Source organism: Anomaloglossus baeobatrachus, chromosome 3 (genome assembly GCF_048569485.1).
Source record: "Anomaloglossus baeobatrachus isolate aAnoBae1 chromosome 3, aAnoBae1.hap1, whole genome shotgun sequence".
NCBI classification, from domain to species: domain Eukaryota; kingdom Metazoa; phylum Chordata; class Amphibia; order Anura; family Aromobatidae; genus Anomaloglossus; species Anomaloglossus baeobatrachus.
This window is the reverse complement of record NC_134355.1, coordinates 630,645,793-630,671,483: the sequence shown is the minus strand read 5'-3', so window position 1 is coordinate 630,671,483 and position 25,691 is coordinate 630,645,793. Positions and strand designations below refer to the sequence as shown.

At 46.5% G+C, this 25,691-nt stretch overlaps 1 protein-coding gene across 1 annotated transcript in view; it reads left to right on the top strand.

The window, feature by feature from the left end:
* Window positions 1-25,691, top strand: part of NBAS (NBAS subunit of NRZ tethering complex) — a 1,027,824-nt gene that overhangs the window by 155,561 nt on the left and 846,572 nt on the right. The window contains 2 exon segments of the mRNA XM_075341124.1: window positions 11,736-11,799; window positions 14,221-14,414. Of these exon segments, the coding sequence (XP_075197239.1) occupies window positions 11,736-11,799; window positions 14,221-14,414 (258 nt within the window).

The following is a 25,691-nucleotide window of genomic DNA, read 5'->3' as shown; positions in this document are numbered from 1 at the left end:
TTGTAGGACAGCCATACCGCAAAGTCCAATAAAGGTAGCATTTTGTGTTGAATTTGGACAAACCACTTGTTGTTTGTGGGAATCATTTTACATTGCACGTTTTGCAAAGGGGAGTGAATACTTTTGATTGCAGCTCTCTCTACATATCTTTTCTCATTGTCTTACGTAAGACTTTACTTGCACATGGATAAAGACATTACAAAAGTAAAACTTGTCTAATATATTATTTTTTTCATCAGAAATTATTGCCACCTACTTCTTTTGTCGTTTGTGAAGAAATGTGATTTCTTTCTCTGTATCTTAAATATTTATTTCTGAACGTGGCCCATTAATTCAGCGGCAGGGGATTTTTGTAAGGATGGCAGCAGATCAGTAAATACTCGGCAGCACAATAAACTTTAAAAGGTTGCAGCATAATTAGGAAGAAAACTAACAATACTATTTTAAAACTAAATAAAAGTAAGTTTTCTGAAGTGGTGTGAAGTCGGCTGCATCCTCTGAGGATCCCGGAGAAGACGGAATTGGCGGTAATGATGAGCCTTTTATGTGTAATTGGGAATTCTGTTCTATATTTTGACACTTCTAGCGGTGCTCGTGTGGAACGGAGCACAATGCCGTATTGACATGTAAGATATAGAAAAATTCTATCTTTCCACTAAGATTTGGGCCGAGAAATTGAACTGTTGAGTTATCATCTGTGCTCCAGTAATTCCATAATGGTCTTTAAAGGTTTTTTTTTTTTTTTGAACCTTTCAATAATATGATGAGCATGAACTATTGGACACAGTGGTCTGGAGGCCAGAAGAACGGAGCTGCACCAAGCCAAGTGGTCAGGGCTGTAGGATTTCTGTTCTTTTCTGATGAATTGCCGAATGGACTCAATTATAGGGGGCCTACGGGGCAGACCCTTTACCAGCCCCATGATAGGTGCCTTTGCTCTGTTCTATGTAATCAAGGTGCCTAAAGGCCACTTTACACACTGCAATATCGGTACCGATATCGCCAGTGTGCGTACCCGCCCCCATCGGTTGTGCGACACGGGCAAATCGCTGCCGTGTTGCACATCATCACCCGGACCCGTCACACGGACTTACCTTCCCTGCGATGTCGCTGTGACCGGCGAACCGCCTCCTTTCTAAGGGGGCAGTTCGTTTAGCGTCACAGCAGCGTCACTGAACCGCCGCCCAATAGAAAAGGAGGGGCAGAGATGAGCGGGACGTAACATCCCGCCCACCTCCTTCCTTCCGCATTGTGGCCAGGAGGCAGGTAAGGAGAGGTTCCTCGTTCCTGCGGTGTCACACGGAGCGATGTGTGCTGCCGCAGCAACGAGGAACAACTTAGTTACTGCTGCAGTGACGATATTTGAGAATGGACCCCCATGTCACCGATGAGCGATTTTGCACGCTTTTGCGACGATGCAAAATCGCTCATAGGTATCACACGCAACGGCATCGCTAAAGCGAGTGGATGTGCGTCACAAAATCCGTGACCCCAACGAGATCACTTGAGCGATGTCGTAGCGTGTAAAGCCCGCTTACGGCTAGGTTCACATTTCCGTTGTTTTAAATCAGTTAGGTCCGTCATTGCCAGTGAGCGACGGATCCGTCGTTTTTTAGATGTCAACTGACGCAACGGATGTGTTATTTCACAGGATTCCGTTCACAGGAATCCTGGGAAAAAACTGTTCCGTCGCGTCCGTTACATCCGCTGTTTTTTGACGGATCCGTCATGATCCGTTTGTGTTTAGCACACCCACTGGGCTGTCACAATCATGCTGGGCATGCTCAGTAGAGCATGACGGAATCCAGCACCATAGACAAACATTACAAGCTTGACTGATTCCTGCGCAGTGCGTTAATTTTGATGACTCAAAAAACGTTACATTCTGCGTTGTTTCCGCCCGGCGATCAGTCCAAAAATGACTGATGCGCTGCGCAGCGGATGCAACGCAAGGTATTCAGTCGCAATCCGCCACTCCTACAAGTCTATGGGAAACAACAGAATCCGCTAAACGGATTCCGTTGTTTACCAAAGCCACGGATTGTGACTGATACAAATTGACTGAAATGTGAACCTATCCTTAAACTGAACCCATCTCTTGTGTTCCCTATTAGAAATGATCAGATTGATTCACAGGACTCTGGTCCAGTGGTCAGGGCAAGAGTAGAGTTGAGCGAGTACCTAGCTATTCGCACTTGCTATTCTCATAACGAGTATTGTCTAATACTCGATATTCATTCCGAATAGCGTGTGCAATGCAAGTCAGTGGGGAAAAAATTGCAAAGTAATGAGTAACTGAAATGCGGTACTATTCGTGCGAGTAGCAAATAGTGCGGAATTCAGGCTACTCGTTACTTTGTGAGTATTCCCCATTGACTTGCATTGCACATGCTATTTTGAATGAATACACAAGTATTAGACAGTACTTATGAGTATAGCGAATACAAATAGTTAGGTGCTCGCTCAACTGTAGGTGAGTGGTTTGCAGATTTTTTGTCTAGCGGCCAAGGAATAGTGATGTGGCCACTGGAGCATTTATTGGCTCATCTCTAGTCTCTATGTAAGAGCAAACTACAATACTTGGGCTAGTTTCACACTTGCGTTGTGCGGCATCCGTTGCATTGCGTTGTGTGACGGATGTAACGGATGCGTTGCATATAGTGGCACAACTGATGTGACGGATCCTGCAAAACAACACAATCCAATCAAGCTTTTTTTTTTCTCAGAGATTTGCTCAACTGAGCATGCTCAGTTGTGTAAAGACGGATCCGTCACAGGAATCCGTCAAATGATGGATTCCGCCACCATAGGATTCCATTATAAAAATGACGGATGCCGACGGAATCCTGCACATTCCTTTTTTTTTTTGACTCTCTGGGAAGCGCAGAAAAACGTTACATGCTGCATTGTTTCCGCCCGGCGGATGCAACGCAGCGTTGGCCAGCGGATACAATGCAAGGCCATCCGCCACAATGCGTCGTCAATATAAGTCTATGGGAAACGGCGCACATCTGTTAACGGATTGCGCTGTTTCCCAAAGCGGCGGATTGCGACAGCTGCCAAACAACGCTAGTGTGAAAGTACCCTTAAAGGGAATCTGCAAGCTTTTGATTTTTTCAGAGCAGTTTAACATAGGTAAAGAGATCTTGAATCCAACGATGTATAACTTAGATTACAGGGTATAGACGTTCTGACACAGACTTTTTAGGTTTAGCCAATGCAGCAGAGCTCAGACAGCTGTCACCACCCACACCAAGCTCTCTATAGAGATTGTACATTGACTGTGAGGTGTCAATCATAGGAGGGGGAGTGACGGACTGGCCTGCGCATGACATTGCAGTCTGAGCAATGAGAAAGGTTCTGCTGCTTAAACAAACATGACAAATAGACCTTGACAAGATGGGTAGCCCTGAATTCTTTGTTAACCCTTGCAGCATGCTGGTTTCAGCTTACATAACAAAAACCTGGTGACAAATTCCATTTTAAAGAGATTTGTAGAATCATAGAATGGTAGAGTTGGAAGGGACCTCAAGAGCTATCGGGTCCAACCCCCTGTTCTCCTAAATCATCCCACCTATATGTTTATCCAGGTTCCGTTTGAAGATTATTGTCCCATAACATAAATCATATATTCAAAGGATAAGTGATGTTTCATGTCTGCGGGGAGGGGAGGGTGGGGTGTTTATCAGTTTGTGGCGTAAAACAACAATCCTGCAATTTTCACACTGGCCACTAGGTCCAATTTAAGCCTTTTTACTTTCTGTTGTGCATGTGGACAGTAGGATCAAAGGACCCATTTGTTTGTATAGCGGCCTTGTGAGCCTGCCATGAAAAAGCTTTTGTGAAGGGAAAGTCTTGTGTTATCTACAGTTTTCTTAATTTCTTTTAGCGGCTTTCAGCTCGATCTCGAGCCATGGCGACTTGATGGATGAACGCTGTGGAAGATCAATCTTTTGCTGCCTTGATTTATTTCTCTATCCATCTATCTATCGTTTATCGCTATCTATCTATCTATCTATCTATCTATCTATGTCTGTCTGTCTGTCTGTCTGTCTGTCTGTCTGTCTGTCTGTCTGTCTGTCTGTCTGTCTGTCTGTCTGTCTGTCTGTCTGTCTATCTATCTATCTATCCCTCTATCTATCTATGTCTGTCTGTCTGTCTGTCTGTCTGTCTGTCTGTCTGTCTATCTATCTATCTATCTATCTATCTATCTGTCTGTCTGCCTTATACTGTATACACACACTCACATATCTACAACCCCAGGCAACAATTCTGGCCTCCCCTGGCTCTGAGGATGTTCATTCAGTTGTTTACTTTTGTTTAAAAAAGCAGATCCCAGACATGGCACCAAACTAAGGTCATTTCAAATGGCAACTTTCTGGCTTTAAGAAACACTAAAAAAAATCGTGAAAACATAATGTGCTAGCCAGTAACGGTTACTTTTCAAGACCAAACGGGGGAAAAAATTATGGAATCGCTCAATTCTGAGGAAAAAATTCTGGAATCATGAAAACAAACACAGAAAAGAACACTCCAATACATCACTAGTATTTTGTATTTCAAGACCAAATAAGGTTTAGAAGGTTATAAATAGCATAATCTTACAGGTAGATAGAAGAGCGACCTAGATTATTAGAGGAATTGGTGGGCTGCAATACCAAGACAGGTTATTAAACTTGGGGTTATTTAGTCTGGAAAAACGAAGGCTTAGGGGGATCTAATCACAATGTATAAATATATGAGGGGACAGTACAGAGACCTTTCCAAAGATCTTTTTACACCTAGGCCTGCGACTGGAACACGGGGGCATCCGCTACGTCTTGAGGAAAGAAGGTTTAATCATAATCACAGACGAGGATTCTTTACTGTACGAGCAGTGAGTCTATGGAACGCTCTGCCGCATGATGTTGTAATGAGTGATTCACTACTAACATTTAAGCAGAGCCTGGACGCCTTTCTTAAAAAATTTAATATTACCAGTTATGTATATTAGATTTTATGACAGGGTGTTGATCCAGGGAACTAGTCTGATTGCCGGATGTGGAGTCAGGAAGGAATTTTTTTCCCCATTGGAGCTTATTTGACACATTGGGGTTTTTTTTGCCTTCCTCTGGATCAACATGTTAGGCTACGGGTTGAATTAGATGGACTTAGAGTCTCCCTTCAACCTTAAAAACTATGAAACTTTGAAATGGGCACAATTTGGCCGGTTTCCCTTAGGGGTGTACTCATTTTTATTGCCGGTGATTTAGACATTGTTGAGTTATTTAGAGAGCACCAAATTTACACTGTTATACAAGCCTCACACTGACTATTAGACATTGTGTGAAAGGGTCAGATCCTCAGTGATGTCCCATGAACAGATATAATAACATATTTACAAAAGTTGTGAGGGGTGTGTGTGTGTGTGTGTGTGTGTGTGTGTGTGTGTGTGTGTGTGTGTGTGTGTGTGTGTGTGTGTGTGTGTGTGTGTGTGTATAGACCCGGCCAGGGACCATAACCGGAGACTGCACTAATCCAATACCGCCCCAGCAGTCTTCTCACTGCTCCCCTCCAGGTAATTGGTAGGTCTCTCCCATAGTCTCCTTTTTGCATATTGTCTACAGACTGTCCTTCTAAGGCTATTTTCACACTTGCGTTGAACGGCATCCATTGCATTGCGTTGTGTGACGGATGCAACGGATGTGTTGCATATAGTGGCACAATGGATGTAACGGATCATACAAAACAACGGAATCTGCTTTTTTTTTTTTTTTTAAACAGTTTTATCGGCGGAGACTATTGTGAACGATCAGCTGATCACCCGCCTGCCGGGCGATCAGCTGAGCGCCCTCAAAAGCCGGCTGCCGGGCGATCAGCTGAGCACCCTCAAAAGCCGGCTGCCGGGCGATCAGCTGAGCGCTCTCAAAAGCCGGCTGCCGGGCGATCAGCTGATGGTTCTCAAAAGCCGGCTGCCGGGCGATTAGCCGAGCGCTCTCAAAAGCCGGCTGCCGGGCGATCAACTGAGCGCTCTCAAAAGCTGGCTGCCAGGCGATCAGCTGCTTGTTCTCAAAAGCCGGCTGCCGGGCGATCTCAAAAGCTGGCGGCGCCATCCCTGTCAATCAGGAAAGGAGGATGGCGAACGTGGCCAGAGGGAGGAAAAGTAGCAGAAAATGATCACGCCCATCTGACTAGATAAGGTAATTAGCATACCTGGCGGTCAGATTTTATAAAGTTATTTCAGGGGTCTACAAGTTTAGTCAGAAACAAGGTGCACCTTCATTGAATGAGGAGCTGCAGAAGAGGATACTTCTAGTTTAATAGTGGAAAAAACTGGGGACAGGTTCCCTTTAACATACCGTATTTTTCGAACTATAAGACGCACTTTTTCCTCCAAATGTTGGGGGAAAGTGGTGGGTGCATCTTATAGTCTGAATGTAGGGCATGGCTGCGGGGAATGAGGGTGCTGCGGTGTAGCGGGTCATCGGCGGCACGAGCAGGCTGCAGCAGTGCCTGCCGTGACCACGTGGGCCCGCTCATTTCATATGCACTCCCATCATTCCGCCAATCATCCCTCAGCGCTGAACCCAGTGCTGACAGGTGGGTGGGATGATGGGCGGGGGAATGTGCATAGTAAACAGCTGGCCCGCATGATCACCCCTGGCAACTACAGCCTGGAGTGATCATGCGCGGCTGTATTCACTGCTCCCCACGCATAATCATCAGCGCAGGGTGCAGTGAATCAGTGCGCTCACCGGCCACGATCCCTGTAGAATCGCGATGTCCTCCTGTCTGTGCTGGCCGCGGCTGTGTATGGAGACTAGCGGTGCGCATGTGTCCACACGCAGCCGCCGTTGGCACAGACAGGAGGACATCGCGATGCTGCAGGGATCGTGGCCAGCTCCACTCAGTGGCGCTGCTGCTGACACAGACTGGAGGAGGAGCGATGCTGCAGGGAGTGAGGAAAGGTGAGTATAAGCGTTTATTTTTTTTTTGCGTGCCACAGGATGCGGGCCATATACCAGGATGGGGGTAGATAGCAGGATGCGGCCATACACCAGGATGGGGTATATTATGAGCAGGATGGGGTATATAGCAGGATGCGGCCATATGTCAGGATGGGGGAGTATATAACAGGATGCGGCCATATGCCAGAATGGGGGTATATAGCAGGATGCGGCCAGATGCCTGGAAGGGGTATATAGAGAATGAGAGCACATACCAGGATGGCAGTATATAGCAGGATGGGGGACATATGTATACAAGGATGAGGTTCATATACAAGGCAGGAGGATCATTACCAGGATGGGGTAACTTAGTAGAGAATTTGGGGACATTACCCCCTTAACAGTGTCAGCAGCAGATCCTCGCCCCATAACAGTGTGTCATGACCATATTTTTTGCTTAAAATTTTATTTTCCGATTTTCCGTCTCTAAAACCAGGGTGCGTCTTATAGTCCGAAAAATACGGTAAATAATAAGACCGTAAATAACTAAAGAATCTTCTGTACAGAGCAGGTCTTGCGAGTTTAGGAGACTCAATGCTGGACCCAGGGAGGGTGAGAAATGGACAATTTTTGTTTTACATAAACATCAGTCGGGGTCGAGGGGTATTTTTAAAATCAGAAATTGCCTTTTAGCATAAAATCCCAGTTTAAACCGTATGTAATTTTCTTGACACATTGCCTTTAGGTGTTCAGGGGAGATGATATCTGCTCCTGAATATATGGGTATTTCAGGTGCCTCTCACTAATTCTTCCATTACTCGTAATTACTTTGCTACTTTGTTGTCCCGCACACTTTTCATCATCGAGGTGTGATAAGACAGGAGCACAGTCATATTTAAAATGGAGATAAATTAATGTGCTTCTCGTCTTTTTCATTAGGATTAAATCATGCGTGGCCACAAGGCTGCCAAGATCTCAGCAAAGCAATTTAACTAAAAATTCTTGTCTCTGCCATAACAGTTTGTTTTCCTTTTGTACAATTTGTCAAACTCTTTATAATCAAACCTTCTATATATTTTCACATAAAACGTCTTCTCACGACGGGCGCGCGGTCTTGGCAGAAAAATGAGCAGCGAGTTAGGAAGAAAAGCATAATGGGTGTCCTGCACCCCCCTCCTGGACCCAGATTCACACCCCCCCCACTCTCATTGGGCTATGGAGAGCTGTTTGCTCCTTTAGGCCTAAGCCACACGTTGAGAAAAACAGTGCGAGTGGAGTACGATAAAACATCGCATTCCCCTCGGACCAATTCTAGCCTGTGTGTCAGCACACATGAGCGATTATTTTCTCAGCCCTAATCGGACCGAGAAAACAATCGCAGCATGCTGCAATTGTAATCCGAGACTCTTTCTCTCGCACCCATTCAAGTGAATGGGGCGAGAGAAAAATCGCACTGCACTCGCGGTACACCGGTCTACCGCTAGTGCAGTGCGAGAATGGCAATAGCCGGCTACGGAGGAGAGAGGGAGAGAAATCCCTCCCTCCCCTCCTGAGTGCCGGCCTGCCCCCCGCAGCTGAGGTCTGCTCGCACGAACGGACCTCAGTTGCAAGGACACACGCATGACACTCGGCCATGCTGTACTGCCAGCACGAGCCGAGTGTCATGCAAGTGGATCGCAGTAGTCCCCGTGTGGCCCCAGCCTTACCCTCCCCTTCATCACATGAGTCTCTATGTATTGCTACAAGCTGGTCTAAACTGTGATAATGCACTTAAAGGGAGCCAATCACCAGGATTTTCCTATATAACCTAAAGCCAGTGCTATACTGGCACTATCATACTGATTCTATACATACCATTAGGCCAGAATCACACTTGCTAGTGCCTCGCGTGTAACTCGCGCGAGTCTCTCATGGTAGTACCCAGCATGGCCGCACACTATGCATACAGGAGCGTCTGAGCTGCATAGAGATACATGCAACCGACCCGCTCCTGTCATGGGAGTGTGCGGCCAAGCCGGGTTCTACCATGAGACACTCGCGCGAGTTACATGCGAGGCACTAGCAAGTGTGATTCTGGCTTTAGTGGTAAGCTGGGATGTATTGGTTTTGAAATCCAAGAAAGTAAAGTTTACAAAATCACCAGCTTCTTGAGTGACAGCAGCTGAGGATCAGATAATAGCTGGGTGGATAGTCATACTTATGGTTATTCTAACAGGAGAAAAGGATAAGTATTATACAATCGATTTAATATTTGACTTGCAGGACCTGTGTGAGGTCATACCTAAGTGACCAGAAAGGGCGGGGCCTCAGCCAACAAAGCTGATACCAGAAAGCAACATTTTTCTGTTGGCTGAGGCCCCGCCCCTTTTGGTCACATGGGTTCGACCTCACACAGGTCCTGCAAGTCAAACATTAAAGGGAACCTGTTAGGTAATTTATGTGTTCTAACCTAGTAGTGTGATGTGTGTGCTAGTAACCCCTTCCTACCCATCCCTGTGTTGTAATAATGTGTAATTTGCATGTATAAAAATGTTTTATTACTTATGCGTACCCTATGTAAATGAGCAGGGGCTCTAGCCCCATTGTCGGTGCATTGCCCTGTGGGCGTGTGCATGTTTTCTTTGGTATCACGACCCTGTGGGCGTGATACCATGGATTTACTTAAGCGACATCACCGTCAGCTCCTGGAGATGCCGCGCATGCGCACTTACCATTCCCGCAGCCTTGTTATCCGGGTGTTTTGCTTCTCGTCTTCAGACGCACACTACGCATGACCGGAACCGCAGGAGTCTTCTGAGCATGCGCAGTGCGTGTCTGAAGACGAAAAGCAAGCACCCGGATAACAAAGCTGCGGGAATGGTAAGTGCGCATGCGTGGCATCTCCAGGAGCTCAAGTAAATCTATGGTATCATGCCCTCAGGGTCATGATTTCATGGAAAGCGTGAAAACGCCCACAGGGGGATGCGACACCCACGGGGCTAGAGCCCCTTCTCATTTACATAGTGTACACATAAGTAATAAAACACATTTTTATACATTCACATTACACACTATTACAACACAGGGATGGGTAGGAAGGGGTTACCAGGCCACACATCACCCTTCTTCTAGGTTAAAACATATAAATTACCTGATAGGTTCCCTTTAAATCGATTGTATAATACTTATGCTAATTCTAACAGGGGGACGGGATAACTATGAATATATTATCTGTTTGTCAGCTGCTGTCACTCAAGAAGCTGATGATTTTATAAACTTTACTTTCTTGGATTTCAAAACCTAAACATCCGAGCTGACCACTCCAGGTATGTAGAGAATCAGCCTGATAGTGCCAGTATAGCACTGGCTTTAGGTTATATACGAAAATCCTGGTGATTGGTGCGCTTTTAAGGTGCCATTATTTAGTGTTTTTCTATCAAATGGTCTCTTGGTAATTTTGCTGCCCAAAAATAAAGCAAAATAAAAAATAAATAAACCTATATAATACCTAATGCCCCAATGATGTCCTACACTATGGGTGGTAGGCTAAGGGTCGGCCGTGTACTAAGAAAAAAAAGAAATGTATGTATAATAATGTTATGAGAGAGAACTGAAAACTTATTGATAATTGGGGTCCAACAGCTGGGACCCTCATCGGTCTGCAGAGCGGGGAACATATCCTACTTGATGGATGCTGCATTGATTCCATAATGGGCTACTGAGTAATGCACTTGGCTTCTTCCTGCAGCCATCTAGAGTAAGTGGAGCGTCGATTGATCGTCCGCATTGTCACTCCATTTATAACTCGGATAAAAGTTCTCCTTTCTTCCGCTTGGTGCAGGTCCCAGTGGTGGCACACCCTCTGATTAACAGGTTATTAGCTATTCTATGGATAGGTAATAACTGTTTTTTACTGGACAGCTCCTTTTTAGCTTTCAATCAGAAATTTCAACTATTAAAATTAAAGGTGGCGTTTTACTGTCCCCCAAAATTTGTTTAAAAAGAATAAAAGATCAATAGTGGCTTGATGTGCCACACCTTGCGACTTTTGGTGAAGGTGGTCATACACATTGAATGAAGTGTGGCCAATTCACCAATTTCGGCAGGGCCGACCGACTGTCTAATGTATATTTGAGTGTCTTCACCAGTTTTTCGGCCTATAAGCCGCGGCCACCACCAGTGGACTCTTATATACAGCATTCTAACATGCTGTATATAAGAGCCCAGGCCGCTGTGTAGAATGTAAAAAACCACTTTATAATACTCACCTAACGGTCGCGCTGCTGTGGATTCTAGTCAATGGGTGTGTCCGGTGCTGACGCCGCCTCTTTCGGCCATTTTTGTCATCTTTCTGTAGCCAGGGTGAATGACGCGTCCTACGTCATCCACACTCGCCAGCATTGAGTTCCTGCGCAGGCACATTTTAATCTGCACTGAGAAGGGCAGGTCATAGTATTGTAGTGCGCCTGCGCAGGACCGGAGAGTGTGTATGACGTAGGACACGTTATGAACACAGACTTAGGAGGAGGATGAAGATGGCCGAAAGTGCAATTTGTTCTTCTTTATTATTAGGCTTCGTCAGCTCATCAGACTGTGTGACTATGTAGTTTGTGATGGTGGCCATGTCATCATGTCATTTCTGCGTGCACTCTTGACTTGATTTCCTATGGGCAGGCGATCTCCGGCATTCTCATCTGTGACGGTCCTGATCACATCTGTTTTGGGCTGAGTCTCCGTCACTGAGATGTCTCTACGTCCCGCAATGTTATAGTCACCACTGTCAGTCTCCTTTCATTTACCGCTTCTTCTTTTTTTTCTCCTCTATTTTAGCCGGAGTATGATGAGATCAATCCTGATTGGAGGAGCTCGGTGGAGAAAAGGAAAAAGATGAAAGGTGAATTACAATTTAAGTACTTTGACTTCTTGTAGAATTGAGTTCTTAAAGCAGTATTGACCCCGGACGAAATTGGATTCTGTGAAGGATGTGATCATTTTGTGATGTTTTAATAATGGCTCATGCCCAATACCTAAAGGACATACATGACCTTTTTACCTTTTTTTTTTTTTTTACCTTTTGTACACTATTTATGCTGTAATCTCCCAGTTCAGGCTAGTTATCTGCCTCTAAATGCGTTCACATGCAGCAGATTTGTTGCAGAAATCCATGCACATGCTGCACAAATGTCTGCTAGAAATCTGCCTCTTGTCTGTCGTTGCGGAGTATGTATAAGTAGAATTTGGAGTCACGGCTAGAGCCAGAGGCTTATTTACACCTGAAGTTAAGGATGGTATGAACTGATTAGCTCGTCCCGTTCCATCGACCACGGTGGTCATCTGTAGCTGTATGATGAGAGACGTGAGGATCGCCTTTTACCTGACGACCTACCTGACACAAAGTCATATATGTGTCACGCCACAAGGACATTGCACCATATTGGTGAAAGAGAATCTGTCAGCAGGTTTTTGCTGTGTAATCTGACAGCCACATGATGTAGCTGTAGCGCCCAATCGCAGCGCAGCACCCCCACACCACCCTGCTCCCAGACGTCGGCTAGGTCGCTGCTATCCTCACCTGCTCGGCGGCTCCATGTGCCCCTTATCTGCCCTGGGGTCTGCCACATCCTCCTCTTGCTTCCAGGCCATGCGCAGGCCTTCTGTGAGTGCCTGTAGGGTGCACGCGCAGCCATGCCCCCTTTTTTGAAGGACCGGCGTCTCATTACCCAGAAGTGTTTCCTGAGGTCACCCATTATCTTAAAGGTATTTAAGTGTGTCTCCCCTTAGGGGAGGCGCCTGAGCAACATTGCCTATTAGTGCCTTGCTAGTTCTCAGGTCCTATTACGCTACTGTGTCTAGTTCTGCTTGTTGTGTCCTAGTACCAGTCTCCTGTTCCTAACCTGTGTCTTGTCCTAGACCCTGCTCACAACCACCTCTGTGCTGCCACATCCGAGCACATCAGCCCTGGACATTAAGAGACTATACCAGTCCATAAGAGCCAACCTCCACTGGTTCCTGGCAGTTGTGCATTTAGGCCCCCTGGGGCTGCGCCAGACAATCCCTGTATATGGGTTTATTACTGGTTAGCTCCTCCAGGGGACTCCAGTGTACGGCCCAGTGGATCCACTCCTGAATGCTCAGCGCCCCTCGCGACCGTAACAGTAGCCAAGGATAATCCTATTCTAGCAACGTGTCACTAAGTTTACTGCTTGCAGCCGTCATGATCGTCAGTTTTCTCTGCTGCAGATCTAGCAGAGCTCAGTTGTTGAGCTGTGTATAACCCGCACACAACACAGCTTTCTATATACATTGTATAGTAACAGAGAGCTACTAATCAGTGCTGGTGGCGCGGAAGGACTAAGAGGCATGAAACACCTAGTCCTGAAATGATTGATTATCTCCTGTTGATAAAATGTTGGTTCAAGTGAAACACAGCCCAGTAAGTGACACATTGCGGTAACCAGGATCTTTGCTCAAACATTACGCTGCTTTCAGATTACATAGCAAAAACCTGCTGACATATTCTTTTCAATCAAAAGAAGAGTTGAGGATGTCATCAAGTAAGAGTGGTAGTGGACAACCCCTTTAATAGAGTGGAGATCGTGCATGTACACCCCTCCAAATTCATTATATATGGAACTGCTGAAGATATCCAAATACAACTCTTTGCTATCTCTGTCAGTCCCATAGACCATGAAAGCAGAAGGATGCATGCTCAATTTCCATGATTTCTTGAGCCTTTGGACCCGCCATGATTAGTAACTTATCCCCTATTCTGGGAAAACTTTCAAGAATAATGTGATTTGCCCCCCAAAAACCCCAAACCATGTAGGACCAATTCTAGGTGGCTCTAGTGGCGACCATTAGATAAAATGTCTTCTCTTGTTGGCAGAGACGGTCGCCTCTCTAGGTTAAAAGCCAGGCTTTTATTCTTTTTTCTTATTTTGATTTCTCATTATTTTTCCAAGGTGCTGGAGTTTTCCTAATTTAGAATCACTAATAAGAGACATTTGAACAAAAAGGTCAGAAAGCAAACTCCTGCGTGTCGGCCCTTAATGTGCAGCCTTCCCTCGCCTTTGTTCCCTCCAACAGATACAATTCTGAATTTGCAGATTATGAAATCTCTGAAAAGTTAAAGCCGGGAATAGAAAGTTAAGAATTGTTATTTGTTGGCATCAGCCGGTCCGCACATACCAGATGACACAGCCCTAAGCTGATTACACGTCGCCCGTTGTTTTCTTCTGCCATGATGCTTTATCCGGGGCTTTGTACGACTCCTACTGTGTCTCCTAACGCATTGATGTCCCCTTTCCTCCTCTAGATAAGGAGTCCTATTATCCGCTGATTGATGTGAATTGGTGGGCGGACAATGCTGTGATTCTGGCTCGCTGCTCGGGGTCTTTGACCGTGTCCTCTGTGAAAACTTTAAAGAACTTGCTGGGGAAATCCTGCGAATGGTTTGAGCCCTCCCCGCAGGTTACTGCCGCCCACGACGGAGGCTTCCTCAGCTTGGAGGTAATATTTTATATACTTTTTTTACTATTTTGTTTGTGTTATTTTATATAGATAATATTATTGGTACATAATTATGGGGGTCTTGGATTAAAGGGGTATTCCGCTTATCACCTATGTGGATCGGCTTGGTTAGAATGGATCGCCAGTGGACTTCATTCTAAGGGTGTGTGCCCACGATCAGTATTTGCAGCGGTGTGGATGTAGCTGCGTCCAAAGCGCTGTGTTGTACAGCACAAGCATAGTGGATGGGATTTCTAGAAATCTACTGCCCACTATGCTTGTTTTTTCCGCAGCAAACACTGACCATGCGGAGCGGCTTTCCAGACCGCAGCATGTCAATTGTTTGCTGCGGAATTGCCTGCGTCCTATGTAAGGAGAACACAAGCGAGAGACCGCAGCGTACGGAACCCTGACTGTGGGTATGATCAGCTGTGGTCTCCTGTGTTCTCCTGCAGATGAAATGCGCGGCCCCCCCTCCGTCAGGACTCGCTGCGTTCTGAATGCAGCGAGTCCTGATTGTGGGCACATACCCTTAATCTATGGGTCTGATGGAGCGCTGTATTCAACCTTCTCCAACAGTCATAAAGAGAACAATTCGAGCTCCTTTTCCTCCGCCCCATTTTATCTGGGGGAAAGTGCACCATTGTAGTTATTGATGACGGTTCTAGCAGTTAGACCCCCACTGACCTAGAAGTGGTCAGCAGGAAATTACATATCCATTTGTTTCAGTAAAAAAATGATGTCCATGGTTTAAAGGGAACCTGTCATGTGGAAAAAGCCTATTAACTTGTAGATATGGGGTTTATCTGCAGTTTAATGGCATTCTGAACCTGTACATTAATCCCGATGCCAGAAGGAATTCAACTTTAATCCTCCTGGCAGCATTCGGAATTCAGTCATGGAGGCGGCGCCAGTTAGAGTTCAGTCAATGCTCTGTGTATGTAGAGTGGCAGCTGTAACCGCACCACCACTGACTGACGCTCATCATCAGACCGGGCTGTCAGTTACTCATGACTGAAACCAGAACACTGCCGGGAGGAATAAAGTTAATTTCCTCCCCGGCAGCAGGATATAATGTGCAGGTACCGGGCAGGTTCAGAATGCTATTAACCTGCAGATTAACCCTATATCTGTAAGTTCATAGCATTCTGAACCAACTTGGCGTCTGTACATTAATTCCCGCTGCCAGGAAAAAATGAACCTTCTGGCAGCATTCTGGTTTCAGTCATGGAGGCGAGGCTGGTTCAAGTTCAGTCACTGCTGTGTGTATGGAGAGCGGTGGCTGTAACCGCGTCACCACCCCTCCTCACTGGCTGATGCTCATCAGACCCGACTGTCAGTCACTCATGATTGAAACCGGAACACTGCCGGGAGAAATAAAGTTAATTTCCTGTCCAGCAGCGGGGTTTAAAGGGAACCTGTCAGCAGAAATTTTGCACTAAACCTAAAAGATTCCCCTTCTGCAGCTCGTGGTCTGCATTCTAGCACGGTTCCTGTGTTATTGTGCTCCCTTTTAGACCAAAATAAATACTTTATAAAGTGGTACCTTTTCCTATGCAAATCTTGTTAATGGTACACGGGGGCGGGCTTTCTGGTGTCCGTTATCTTGCCTCCTGCTGCTTTACGCCGTCCCCCATCGCTCAATTTCATACCTCAGGACGCCGCCCAGTGCGCCCGAGGTCTCGCGCATGCGCCGTGCCACTCTAGCGGGACTGTGCACTGTGCACAGTGTGACCGCTGGTGACGTGATTGCGCAGGCATGAGATTATGGGCGGCGCTGTGATTTTCATCAAGTACCCGCCCATAATCTCGTGCCCACGCTTTCCCCTCTGCCTCCACCGTTCTGCGCAAGCGCTGGCCAGATGAAATATATATTTTAAACATTTTTATATCTATATCTTATTTTTTTATTTTTAGAAATTTTAAAAGAATAACCAAAAGTATAAATGCTTAAATCATCCCCTTTCACCCAGTGATACAAAAAAAGAAATTAAAATAAGTAAAAAAAAATAAATCGTCATTTGCCAAATAGTCCAATCCAGCAAAATATGAACTGATTGAAACCATGAGATAAATGCTTGCGAAGCAAACATGAAATTCCAGCATTGCTGTTTTTGTATTGGTGTACTTCCCACCCCCGTAAATAAAATGTAATAAAAAGGTAAAAAAAAAAAATCTTATTTACCCCAAAATTTTATCCATGAAAATGTCAGCTTGGCATGCAAGAAACAAGCCATCATACACGTCCATCACTGGGAAAGAGTGAGAGTTACTGGGCTCAGAAAATTGCAGTAAGGCAAGATGTATTTTATTTTTTTATTTAAACTTTTTTTTTTTTTTTTTTTTAACTAGTAAAATATAAAAAGAATTAAGAATGAATATCATCAGGTCATTGTTACCGTACTATGAATGCTGGAAAAACAACGCCAAAAACTGTCTGAATTGTAATGCAAGTCAGTCACTACTTACGGATAGTAGAGACGGAAGAGTAGTCAGGCAAGTGGTGGTCTGGTAACAGGAAGACACGTATGGATACAGGGATTACACAGAAGTGTAGTCAGGTCACAATCCGACGGTCAGAATTCCAGGATGTTACGTAATAGATTCTGGAAGAAAACTGAGACGTGGTCAGGTAACGGTCCGAGGTCCAAAGCCAGGAACAGGGAGCGGGCAGACAGGAGTCAAATAACTGTCTGGAGTCAAGAAACAAAGATCAGAAGACATGCAGAAACACAGGTCAACCGCACAATTACAGAACCAGAATGTACGACTGGCAAGGTTCTGGGAGAGCATGTTCAGTTAAGAAGCAAAGGCATTACCAGGAAGATGGAACACCCGAGCAATCATCACCTCCCAGAACCTGCATGGAAGCCAGCGCTGTCACAACCTGCCAGCCCTGGAAAACACAGCAGAGCATCTCCTAGTTTGCCAGATGCTCTGCACAGCAGGACCGTGAAGCTGCCAGCTCAGTAGCTCAGGAGAACACAGCAGAGCATCTCCAAGTGTGCAAGATGCTCTGCACAGAGGAATCATGACAAGAACAGTTTTTATTTATTTGTTTTATTTTTTTTTCCCCTTTCTGCAGTACATTGTATAGTAAAATTAAGTGTCCTTCAAAAATGCAACTCATCTTACAAAAAAAATAAAAAATATTTAAAGCACTTATACAGCTATGTTGGCAGAAAAATAAAGTTATGACTTTTAGAATAAAGGGAGGTAAAAATAAAAAATGAACGGTCACTGCAGTGGGAAGGTGGTAAATTCACCAGTAGTGTCCACTCCTCATTGGGGTCTTCGGGAGCCCCGTTCATGTGACTCCCTGCAGAGCCCCATAGGTCCAACTCTTATCATCTCTCCTGTGAATAATTTTGGACAGTTTGTATTATGGGAAAACCCGCTCAGGCTTCTCATTACTGGATATCTGGGTCATAGAAATTCATATGTATTAAAAAATGAGCTTTTCTCGGTTGTGCAGTCAGGTAATCGCTGGTGTCACGGCACATCAGGAATACATGCAGGTAGTGATGAGCACGAGCGGAAGATTACACAGAAGAGAGGGGAGTCGGGACTATTTAGCAGATCCCGCAGAGACATTGCAGATAATAGCGGCACGTTTCTCTGCCGGTTGCCCCCTCACCCCACAGCGCCGCTTCAGGAAATTGAATATAAATTGTTTTAGCAGTCAGTCATTTTAATAACTTATTAACACATCTCACAGTCGTCTTTGCCAATATTACACATAATAGAATTATTGTGCCTGGATTTCGAGGAATCTTTGTTAGTCTTTTTAATACTTGATTGTACTTAGGAATAATGGCTGCACGTCCTATGCCGCCTGCACCACAGATGTGAGCATCGCTCTTCTACACGCAGAAAGTCTCGGCCCGAGACATATCAGAAACGTACCAAATATTCGATATATCGTCTAACTTCTAAAGTGCAATTTTTTTCAAGTCATGCTTTATTTACTGCAGGATAAACTGTGCTTTTTAAAGGAAACAATTAAGTTGTGTATACACACCTGCGCACGCGCGCATATTCCTTTGCACGTGTGTTTACACATCTACACAGACTGTCGGGATTCACAATCGCAGTTAGGCATTACGTAGCATTCGCACAGGCAACCTTCTTTGGTCCAAACATGCAGTTTTATTAATTTCATAAAATTTCTTGAGATTCAGTAACCAAAATTCCTCTTCTGGGTTCAAAACTATAACCACATATAACTGCAAACACACCTAACCACGCACCTACATCTGCACTTGCGCACACACCTAGCCACGCACCTACATCTGCTTTTGCACACACACCTAGCCACACGCCTACATCTGCACTTGCGCGCACACCTAGCCACGCACCTACATCTGCACTTACGCACACACCTAGCCACGCACCTACATCTGCTCTTGCGCACACACCCAGCCACACGCCTACATCTGCACTTGTGCACACACTTAGCCACACGCCTACATCTGCTCTTGCGCACACACCTAGCCACGCGCCTACATTTGCACTTGCGCACACATCTAGCCACGCGCCTACTTCTGCACTTGCGCACACACCTAGCCACACGCCTACATCTGCACTTGCGCACACACCTAGCCACACGCCTACATCTGCACTTGCGCGCGCACACACACCCACCTAGTCATACACCTACATCTACATTTGCACGCACATCTATCCACGCACCTACATCTGCTCTTGCGCACACACCTAGCCACGCGCCTACATTTGCACTTGCGCACACACCTAGCCACGCACCTACATCTGCACTTGCGCACATACCTAGCCACGCACCTACATCTGCACTTGCGTGCACACCTAGCCACACACCTGCACTTGAACGCACACACACCTAGCCACACGCCTACATCTGCACTTGCGCACACACTTAGCCACACGCCTACATCTGCACTTGCGCACACACTTAGCCACACGCCTACATCTGCACTTGCGCACACACCTAGCCACGCGCCTACATCTGCACTTGCGCACACACTTAGCCACACGCCTACATCTGCACTTGCGCACACACTTAGCCACACGCCTACATCTGCACTTGCGCACACACTTAGCCACACGCCTACATCTGCACTTGCGCACACACCTAGCCACGCGCCTACATCTGCACTTGCGCACACACTTAGCCACGCGCCTACATCTGCACTTGCGCACACACTTAGCCACGCGCCTACATCTACACTTGCGCACACACTTAGCCACACGCCTACATCTGCACTTGCGCACACACCTAGCCACGCGCCTACATCTGCACTTGCGCACACACTTAGCCACACGCCTACATCTGCACTTGCGCAATAACTCAAAGTTAAAGTCAATAACTGAAAAAGAGCTGTGAAGGAGGCATAAAACTATGTAAAGAGCAATCAAACTATGCTATAAAGTTGAGGTTGGGGAAGACTGTTTCATGCCGCAGGTCATACTCTGTGGCAAGACGGAGCACAGCAACAAGTCACAGGATAGTTATACTGCATCAGTAAAGTGTCTTCAAGGCAAATATTTAATATCAGACTGGGATTTCAAGATGTGTGTTATAGTCTTTTGAATAAGCAACAAGAAATGGGCAATGCTGTAGACACAGTGGTTGGCAGAGGAAATTTAGTGTAGCAGATGAAAGACACATTACACTGTGTTCCAAATTATTATGCAAAAAGAGTTTGAGTGATAAGGTTAGAAATTTTATGTTTGTCATGTAAAGTCATTGCTGGTGATGTGTGTCAGGGCTCTCTATATCTCTGAAAGCAATTGCAGATACCTGTGCACATTAGTTTGGAAGGTGTGTCCAAATAAAGGCAAGACTACTTAAGAAGGATGTTCCACATTATTAAGCAGCCTACATTTTTTGCCAAAATGGGAAAGGAAAAGGATGTGTCGGCTGCTGAGAAGCAACTAATTGTGGAGTTTTTTAGGTCAAGGCATGACTACAATCACCATTGCCAAGATACTTCATCGTGATCATCGCACAATCAAGAAGTATGTAGCTGATTCACAGCACACGCGTGTGCGTGCTAAGGAAAAATTGAGGACTGTTTCCAACAGGCAATTGCATCAGGTTAAAAGAGCAGCAGCTAAAATGCCTTGTCATAGCAGCAGACAAGTTTTTGAAGCTGCTGGTGCCTCCAATGTCCCCCGAACAAGATGCAGGGTCCTTCAGAGGTTTGCAGCTGTGCATAAGCCATCCTGTTGACCACCTCTATCCACTGCGCACAAGCAGAAACTGCTCCAATGGGCCAAACGATACATGAAGACTGACTTCCAAACTGTTTTGTTCACCGATGAGTGCCGTGCAACGCTCGATGGGCCAGATGAATGGAGTGGAGGATGGCTGGTTGATGGACACCCCATGAAAACACGGCTAAGGCACCAACAAGGAGGAGGTGGAGTAATGTTTTGGGCTGGAATAATGGGGAGAGAGATTGTCGGCCCCTTTAGGATCCCTGAAGGGGTAAAGATGAACTCCATAATCCATGTGAAGTTTCTAAAAGAGCACTTCCTGCCATGGTTCAGGAGGAAGAACCATGCATTCCGCAGCAAGATCATTTTCATGCATGATAATGCACAGTCTCATGCTGCAAATAACACATCTGCATCTCTGGCTGCTATGGGCATAAAAGAGGACAGACTTATGGTGTGGCCACCATCTTCCCCTGACCTCAACCCCATTGAGAACCTCTGGAGCATCATCAAAAGGAGTGTCTATGATGGCTGGAGGCAGTTCACATCTAAGCAACACCTCTGGGAGGGTATTCTGTCCACATGCAAAACAACTGAAGCACAAACCATCCAAAAACTGACAAATTCAAGAGTTCAGAAGCTTCTTTCGAACAAGGGGTCCTATGTGCAAATGTAACATCACCTAGAATTAAGTTTTGACTTGAAAACTGTTTTTTATTTTGTAATAATCTGATAATGCTTAGAATTTCACAATTGACCATTTTGTTTTTCAAAATAAAAATAAAAATATTGAAAACTCTGCTGTGCATAATAATTTGGAACATGCATTTTGAGTGTTTATCATTTTTAAATATATACTGTGCTCATAGGCAGTTTGATCAAAAACATTTAAATTATACTCGAATAGTAGATGACTGTAAAATACCAATGACTGCAATTCATAAAGTTAATTTAGGAAAATATGAAAAAATATTTTTTGCATAATAATTTGGAACACAGTGTATGTCGGAACTTCAATATCGGAAGATAATGGTTAGTGCCATCAGCTCAGAGCTGGTAGTAGCCAGTGGTACTCGGCCGCGCGCGTGTGATGTTTGGATTAATGGAATAAGATGTCTTGGATGGTACATGTCTTACTAGGCAAAGTGTCATCAGAAAGTGACCTCTTATTTAAACACGACTTGTCAGTAGATCAGATTTGTCACTAGGTCAGACTAGCGAGTTTTTGCTCAGTATTCAGGTTCTCTATTTATTTATTTATTTTTTTTATATATATATATGTATTTTGCTTTCTGGTTCCAAAGATATTGGCCTTTTCTTCGGCGCTCCATTGGGAGACCCAGACGATTGGGTGTATAGCTACTGCCTCCGGAGGCCACACAAAGCATTACACTAAAAAGTGTAAGGCCCCTCCCCTTCTGGCTATACACCCCCAGTGGGATCACTGGCTCACCAGTTTTCTGCTTTGTGCGAAGGAGGTCAGACATCCACGCATAGCTCCACTGTTTAGTCAGCAGTAGCTGCTGACTATATCGGATGGAAGAAAAGAGGGCCCATATAGGGCCCCCAGCATGCTCCCTTCTCACCCCACTTGTGGTTTGTAAGGTTGAGGTACCTATTGCTGGTACGGCGGCTGGAGCCCACATGCTGTTTTCCTTCCACATCCCCCTGAGGGGCTCTGAGGAAGTGGGATCTTACCGGCCCCAAAGCCCTGAGGCCGGGCTCCATCCACAGACCCATTGAACCTGCTGGATACGGAGCTGGGTACCGTTCAGGGACATGGCCCTGCACCATTCAGGTACTCTGTGTCCCCGTACACACAGGCACAGCACACTCCAGACTTGCTGGGTGTGCTAGTGCGCCGGGGACAGTAAAGGGTTACAGTCACTACAGCCTAGCTGAGTGACTTTATGTATGGGGAACTACCGCGCCGGACGCTCCGGGAGCGGCGGCGCGGCTGGGACTTGTAGTGCGCCGGGGACTTAGCGCCGACCGCGCTTTTACGGCGGCGGCGCTTATAAATCCAGTCCCCGGCTTTTGCGGCCTAGCTCCGCTTCGTTCCCGCCCCCACCCTGTCAATCAGGGTAGGGGAGAGACGCTGTACAATCAGCAGCGCCGAGGGCTGGAGCCTTATTTACATGCTCCAGCCCTCTCACTGGACACTGTGGGACGCCGGTTTCCCGCTCTGACTTGGGGGCACGCCCACGGCCCGCCCCCTACTCACACGAGCTGGAGAAGGACGCCGGCAGCCATTCCTGCAGTCCGAACTGAGAGATCGGACTCTGGGCGACCAGGCACAGGACTAGGGCGACCACACACCCGCTTATAGGCGGGCGGTAAGCGGCACCTGAAGTGCTGACCCCACTAAATACCGCAGTTGTCCATTGGTATTTTTATGCTTACACTGCATAGGTCGCTATTTTTGGCTATATGCCCTCTTAGATGGCGACACATCAGCAGCAGGAAAGCAGGGGTGCTAAGGCACAGGCTTTCTATGCTGCTTGTATTGCATGTACTGAAGTGTTCATGTGTATTTATGCTTGTATGCTATACACTGCACTGTACGGTCGCTAGTCTGGGCTATTTTCGCCTAGAATGACTAGATTACAGCAGCAGAAAAGCAGGGGTGCTGAGGCACAGGTTTTTTCTATGCTGCTTGTATTGCAGGGGTTGCAGTGTTCATTTGTACTTATGCTTGTATGCTATACATTGCACTGTATGGTCGATATTCTGGGCTATATTCCCCTAGATGGCTAGTCTACAGCAGCAGAAAAGCAGGGGTGACAAGGCACAGGCTTCTATGCTGCTTGTATTGCATGTGCTGCAGTGTTCATTGTACTTTATGCTGGTATACTATACATTGCATTGTACGGTCGCCATTCTTGGCTATGTCCTAGATGGCTAGTCGGCAGCAGCATATAAGCAACTCAGGCTTTCGATGCTGTTTTTACTGCATGTGATACTGTTCCACGGCACTGAACCCCATTGTGTGCAATGCTCCCCTGGAGCACTTGGTCAGCCGGGGTCTCTACTAGACGTGGCCAAAGGAACCACCTGTCAACCCTGTCCAAGGACAGGGATGGAGTTGCAATGGGATAGAGACTTGCAGTCCGGACAGGCCATGGGCAATCTGGATCATTGCTCCCTGGCCACCCTCATTGGGAATATAATCGGTGCTCCGGGGGGGGTCCCAGGAGGCTCTCTGTATGATGGGGCAGACGTAGCTGATCAGGAATTTGATCCTGACAACGCTCTCAATCCGGATACACCGGATGGTGACGCCATAAGGAATGATCCTATAGCGTCCATCAATGGAATGTTGGATCTTTCTCCCTCAGCTCCCCCAGCGGAGGAGTCAGCTTCACAGCAGGAGAAGTCCCTTTTCAGTAGCTCAAACGTAGATTGAGTATTTTTCTGGCCACGCTGACTTCAGAGAAGCAGTCCAGGAACACCACGCTTACCAGATAAGCGTTTTCTCCAAACGTATTAAGGATACACGTTATCCTTTTCCCCCTGACGTGGTCAAGCGTGGGACCCAGGGTCCAAAGGTGGATTCTCCAATCTCCAGGCTTGCGGCTAGAGCTATAGTTGCAGTGGAGATGGGACTTCACTTAAAGATGCCAGACAGATGGACTCTGGTTGAAATCTGTCTGAGGCTATCGGCGTGTCGGTTGCTCCGGCATTTACAGCCGTATGGGCACCCTAAGCTTTTCAGCTGTTCTTGCACAGCTGGTCTTGAGCATATGTACATTTGTGCCTCAGGGGCGTCCGTAACCTCGCAATGTCTGCATTGCGACTTACCCTATTAATGCTGTCCTGGAAGGACAGTCGAGGTTTCGGTCCTTCCCAAGCTCGGGCAGGTCCCAATTGTCCTCGTCCAAAAGAGCTGAAAAGCCTCAGAGGGGCTCAGTTTCCGGGGGCTCAATCACGCCCAAGGAAGGCAGCCGGAGGAACCGCTACCAAGGCGGTCTCCTCATGACTCTCAGCTCTCTCATCTCTCCGCATCCGCGGTTGATGGCAGACTCGCTCGCCTTTGCGACATTTAGCTGCCACAGGTCACAGACCGGTGGGTGAGGGACATTGTGCCCACGTGCACAGGACAGGGTTCTGTTCTCGTCCTCCGACTCGATTCTTCAGAACGTCCCCACCTCCCCACCGAGCCGATGCTCTTCTGCAGGCAGAAGGAGTGGTAATCCCTGTTCCTCTTCAGGAACAAGACACGGTTTTCCTCCAATCTGGTTGTGGTGCCAAAAAAGGATGGCTCTTCCCGTTCCGTTCTGGACCTAAAACTGCTCAACAAGCACGTGGAGGCCAGGCGGTTCCGGATGAAACCCTCCGCTCCGTCATTGCCTCAATGTCTCAAGGATATTTCCTAGCATCAATAGACATCAAAGATGCTTATCTCCACGTGCCGATTGCTACAGAGCACCAATGTGTCCTACGTTTCGTGATGGGAGACGACCATCTTCAGTTCGTAGCTCTGCCATTCGGTCTGGCGACAGCCCCACGGGTGTTCACCAAGGTCATGGCGGCAGTGGTAGCAGTCTTGCACTCACAGGGACACTCTGTGATCCCTTACTTGGACGATCTACTTGTCAAGGCACCCTCTCAAGAGGCATGCCAACTCAGCCTGAATGTTGCGCTGGAGACTCTCCAGACGTTCGGGTGGATCATCGACTTCTCAAAGTCAAACCTGTCACCGACCCAATCACTAACGTATCTTGGCATGGTGTTTCATACCCTCTCAGCGCTAGTGAAGCTTCCGCTGGACAAGCAGCGGTCACTACAGACTGGGGTGCAGACTCTCCGTCAAGGTCAGTCGCACTCCTTAAGACGCCTCATGCACTTCCTCGGGAAGTTGGTGGCGGCAATGGGACGGTTCCGTTTGCGCAGTTTCATCTGCGTCCTCTTATTGGGACATTCTCCGCCAATGGGACGGGAAGTCAACATCCCTGAACAGGAAAGTATCCTTTTCACAGAAGGACTCTCTGCAATGGTGGCCTCTTCCCACCTCATTATTATTATTATTATTATTATTATTTATTTATAGAGCACCATTAATTCCATGGTGCTGTACAT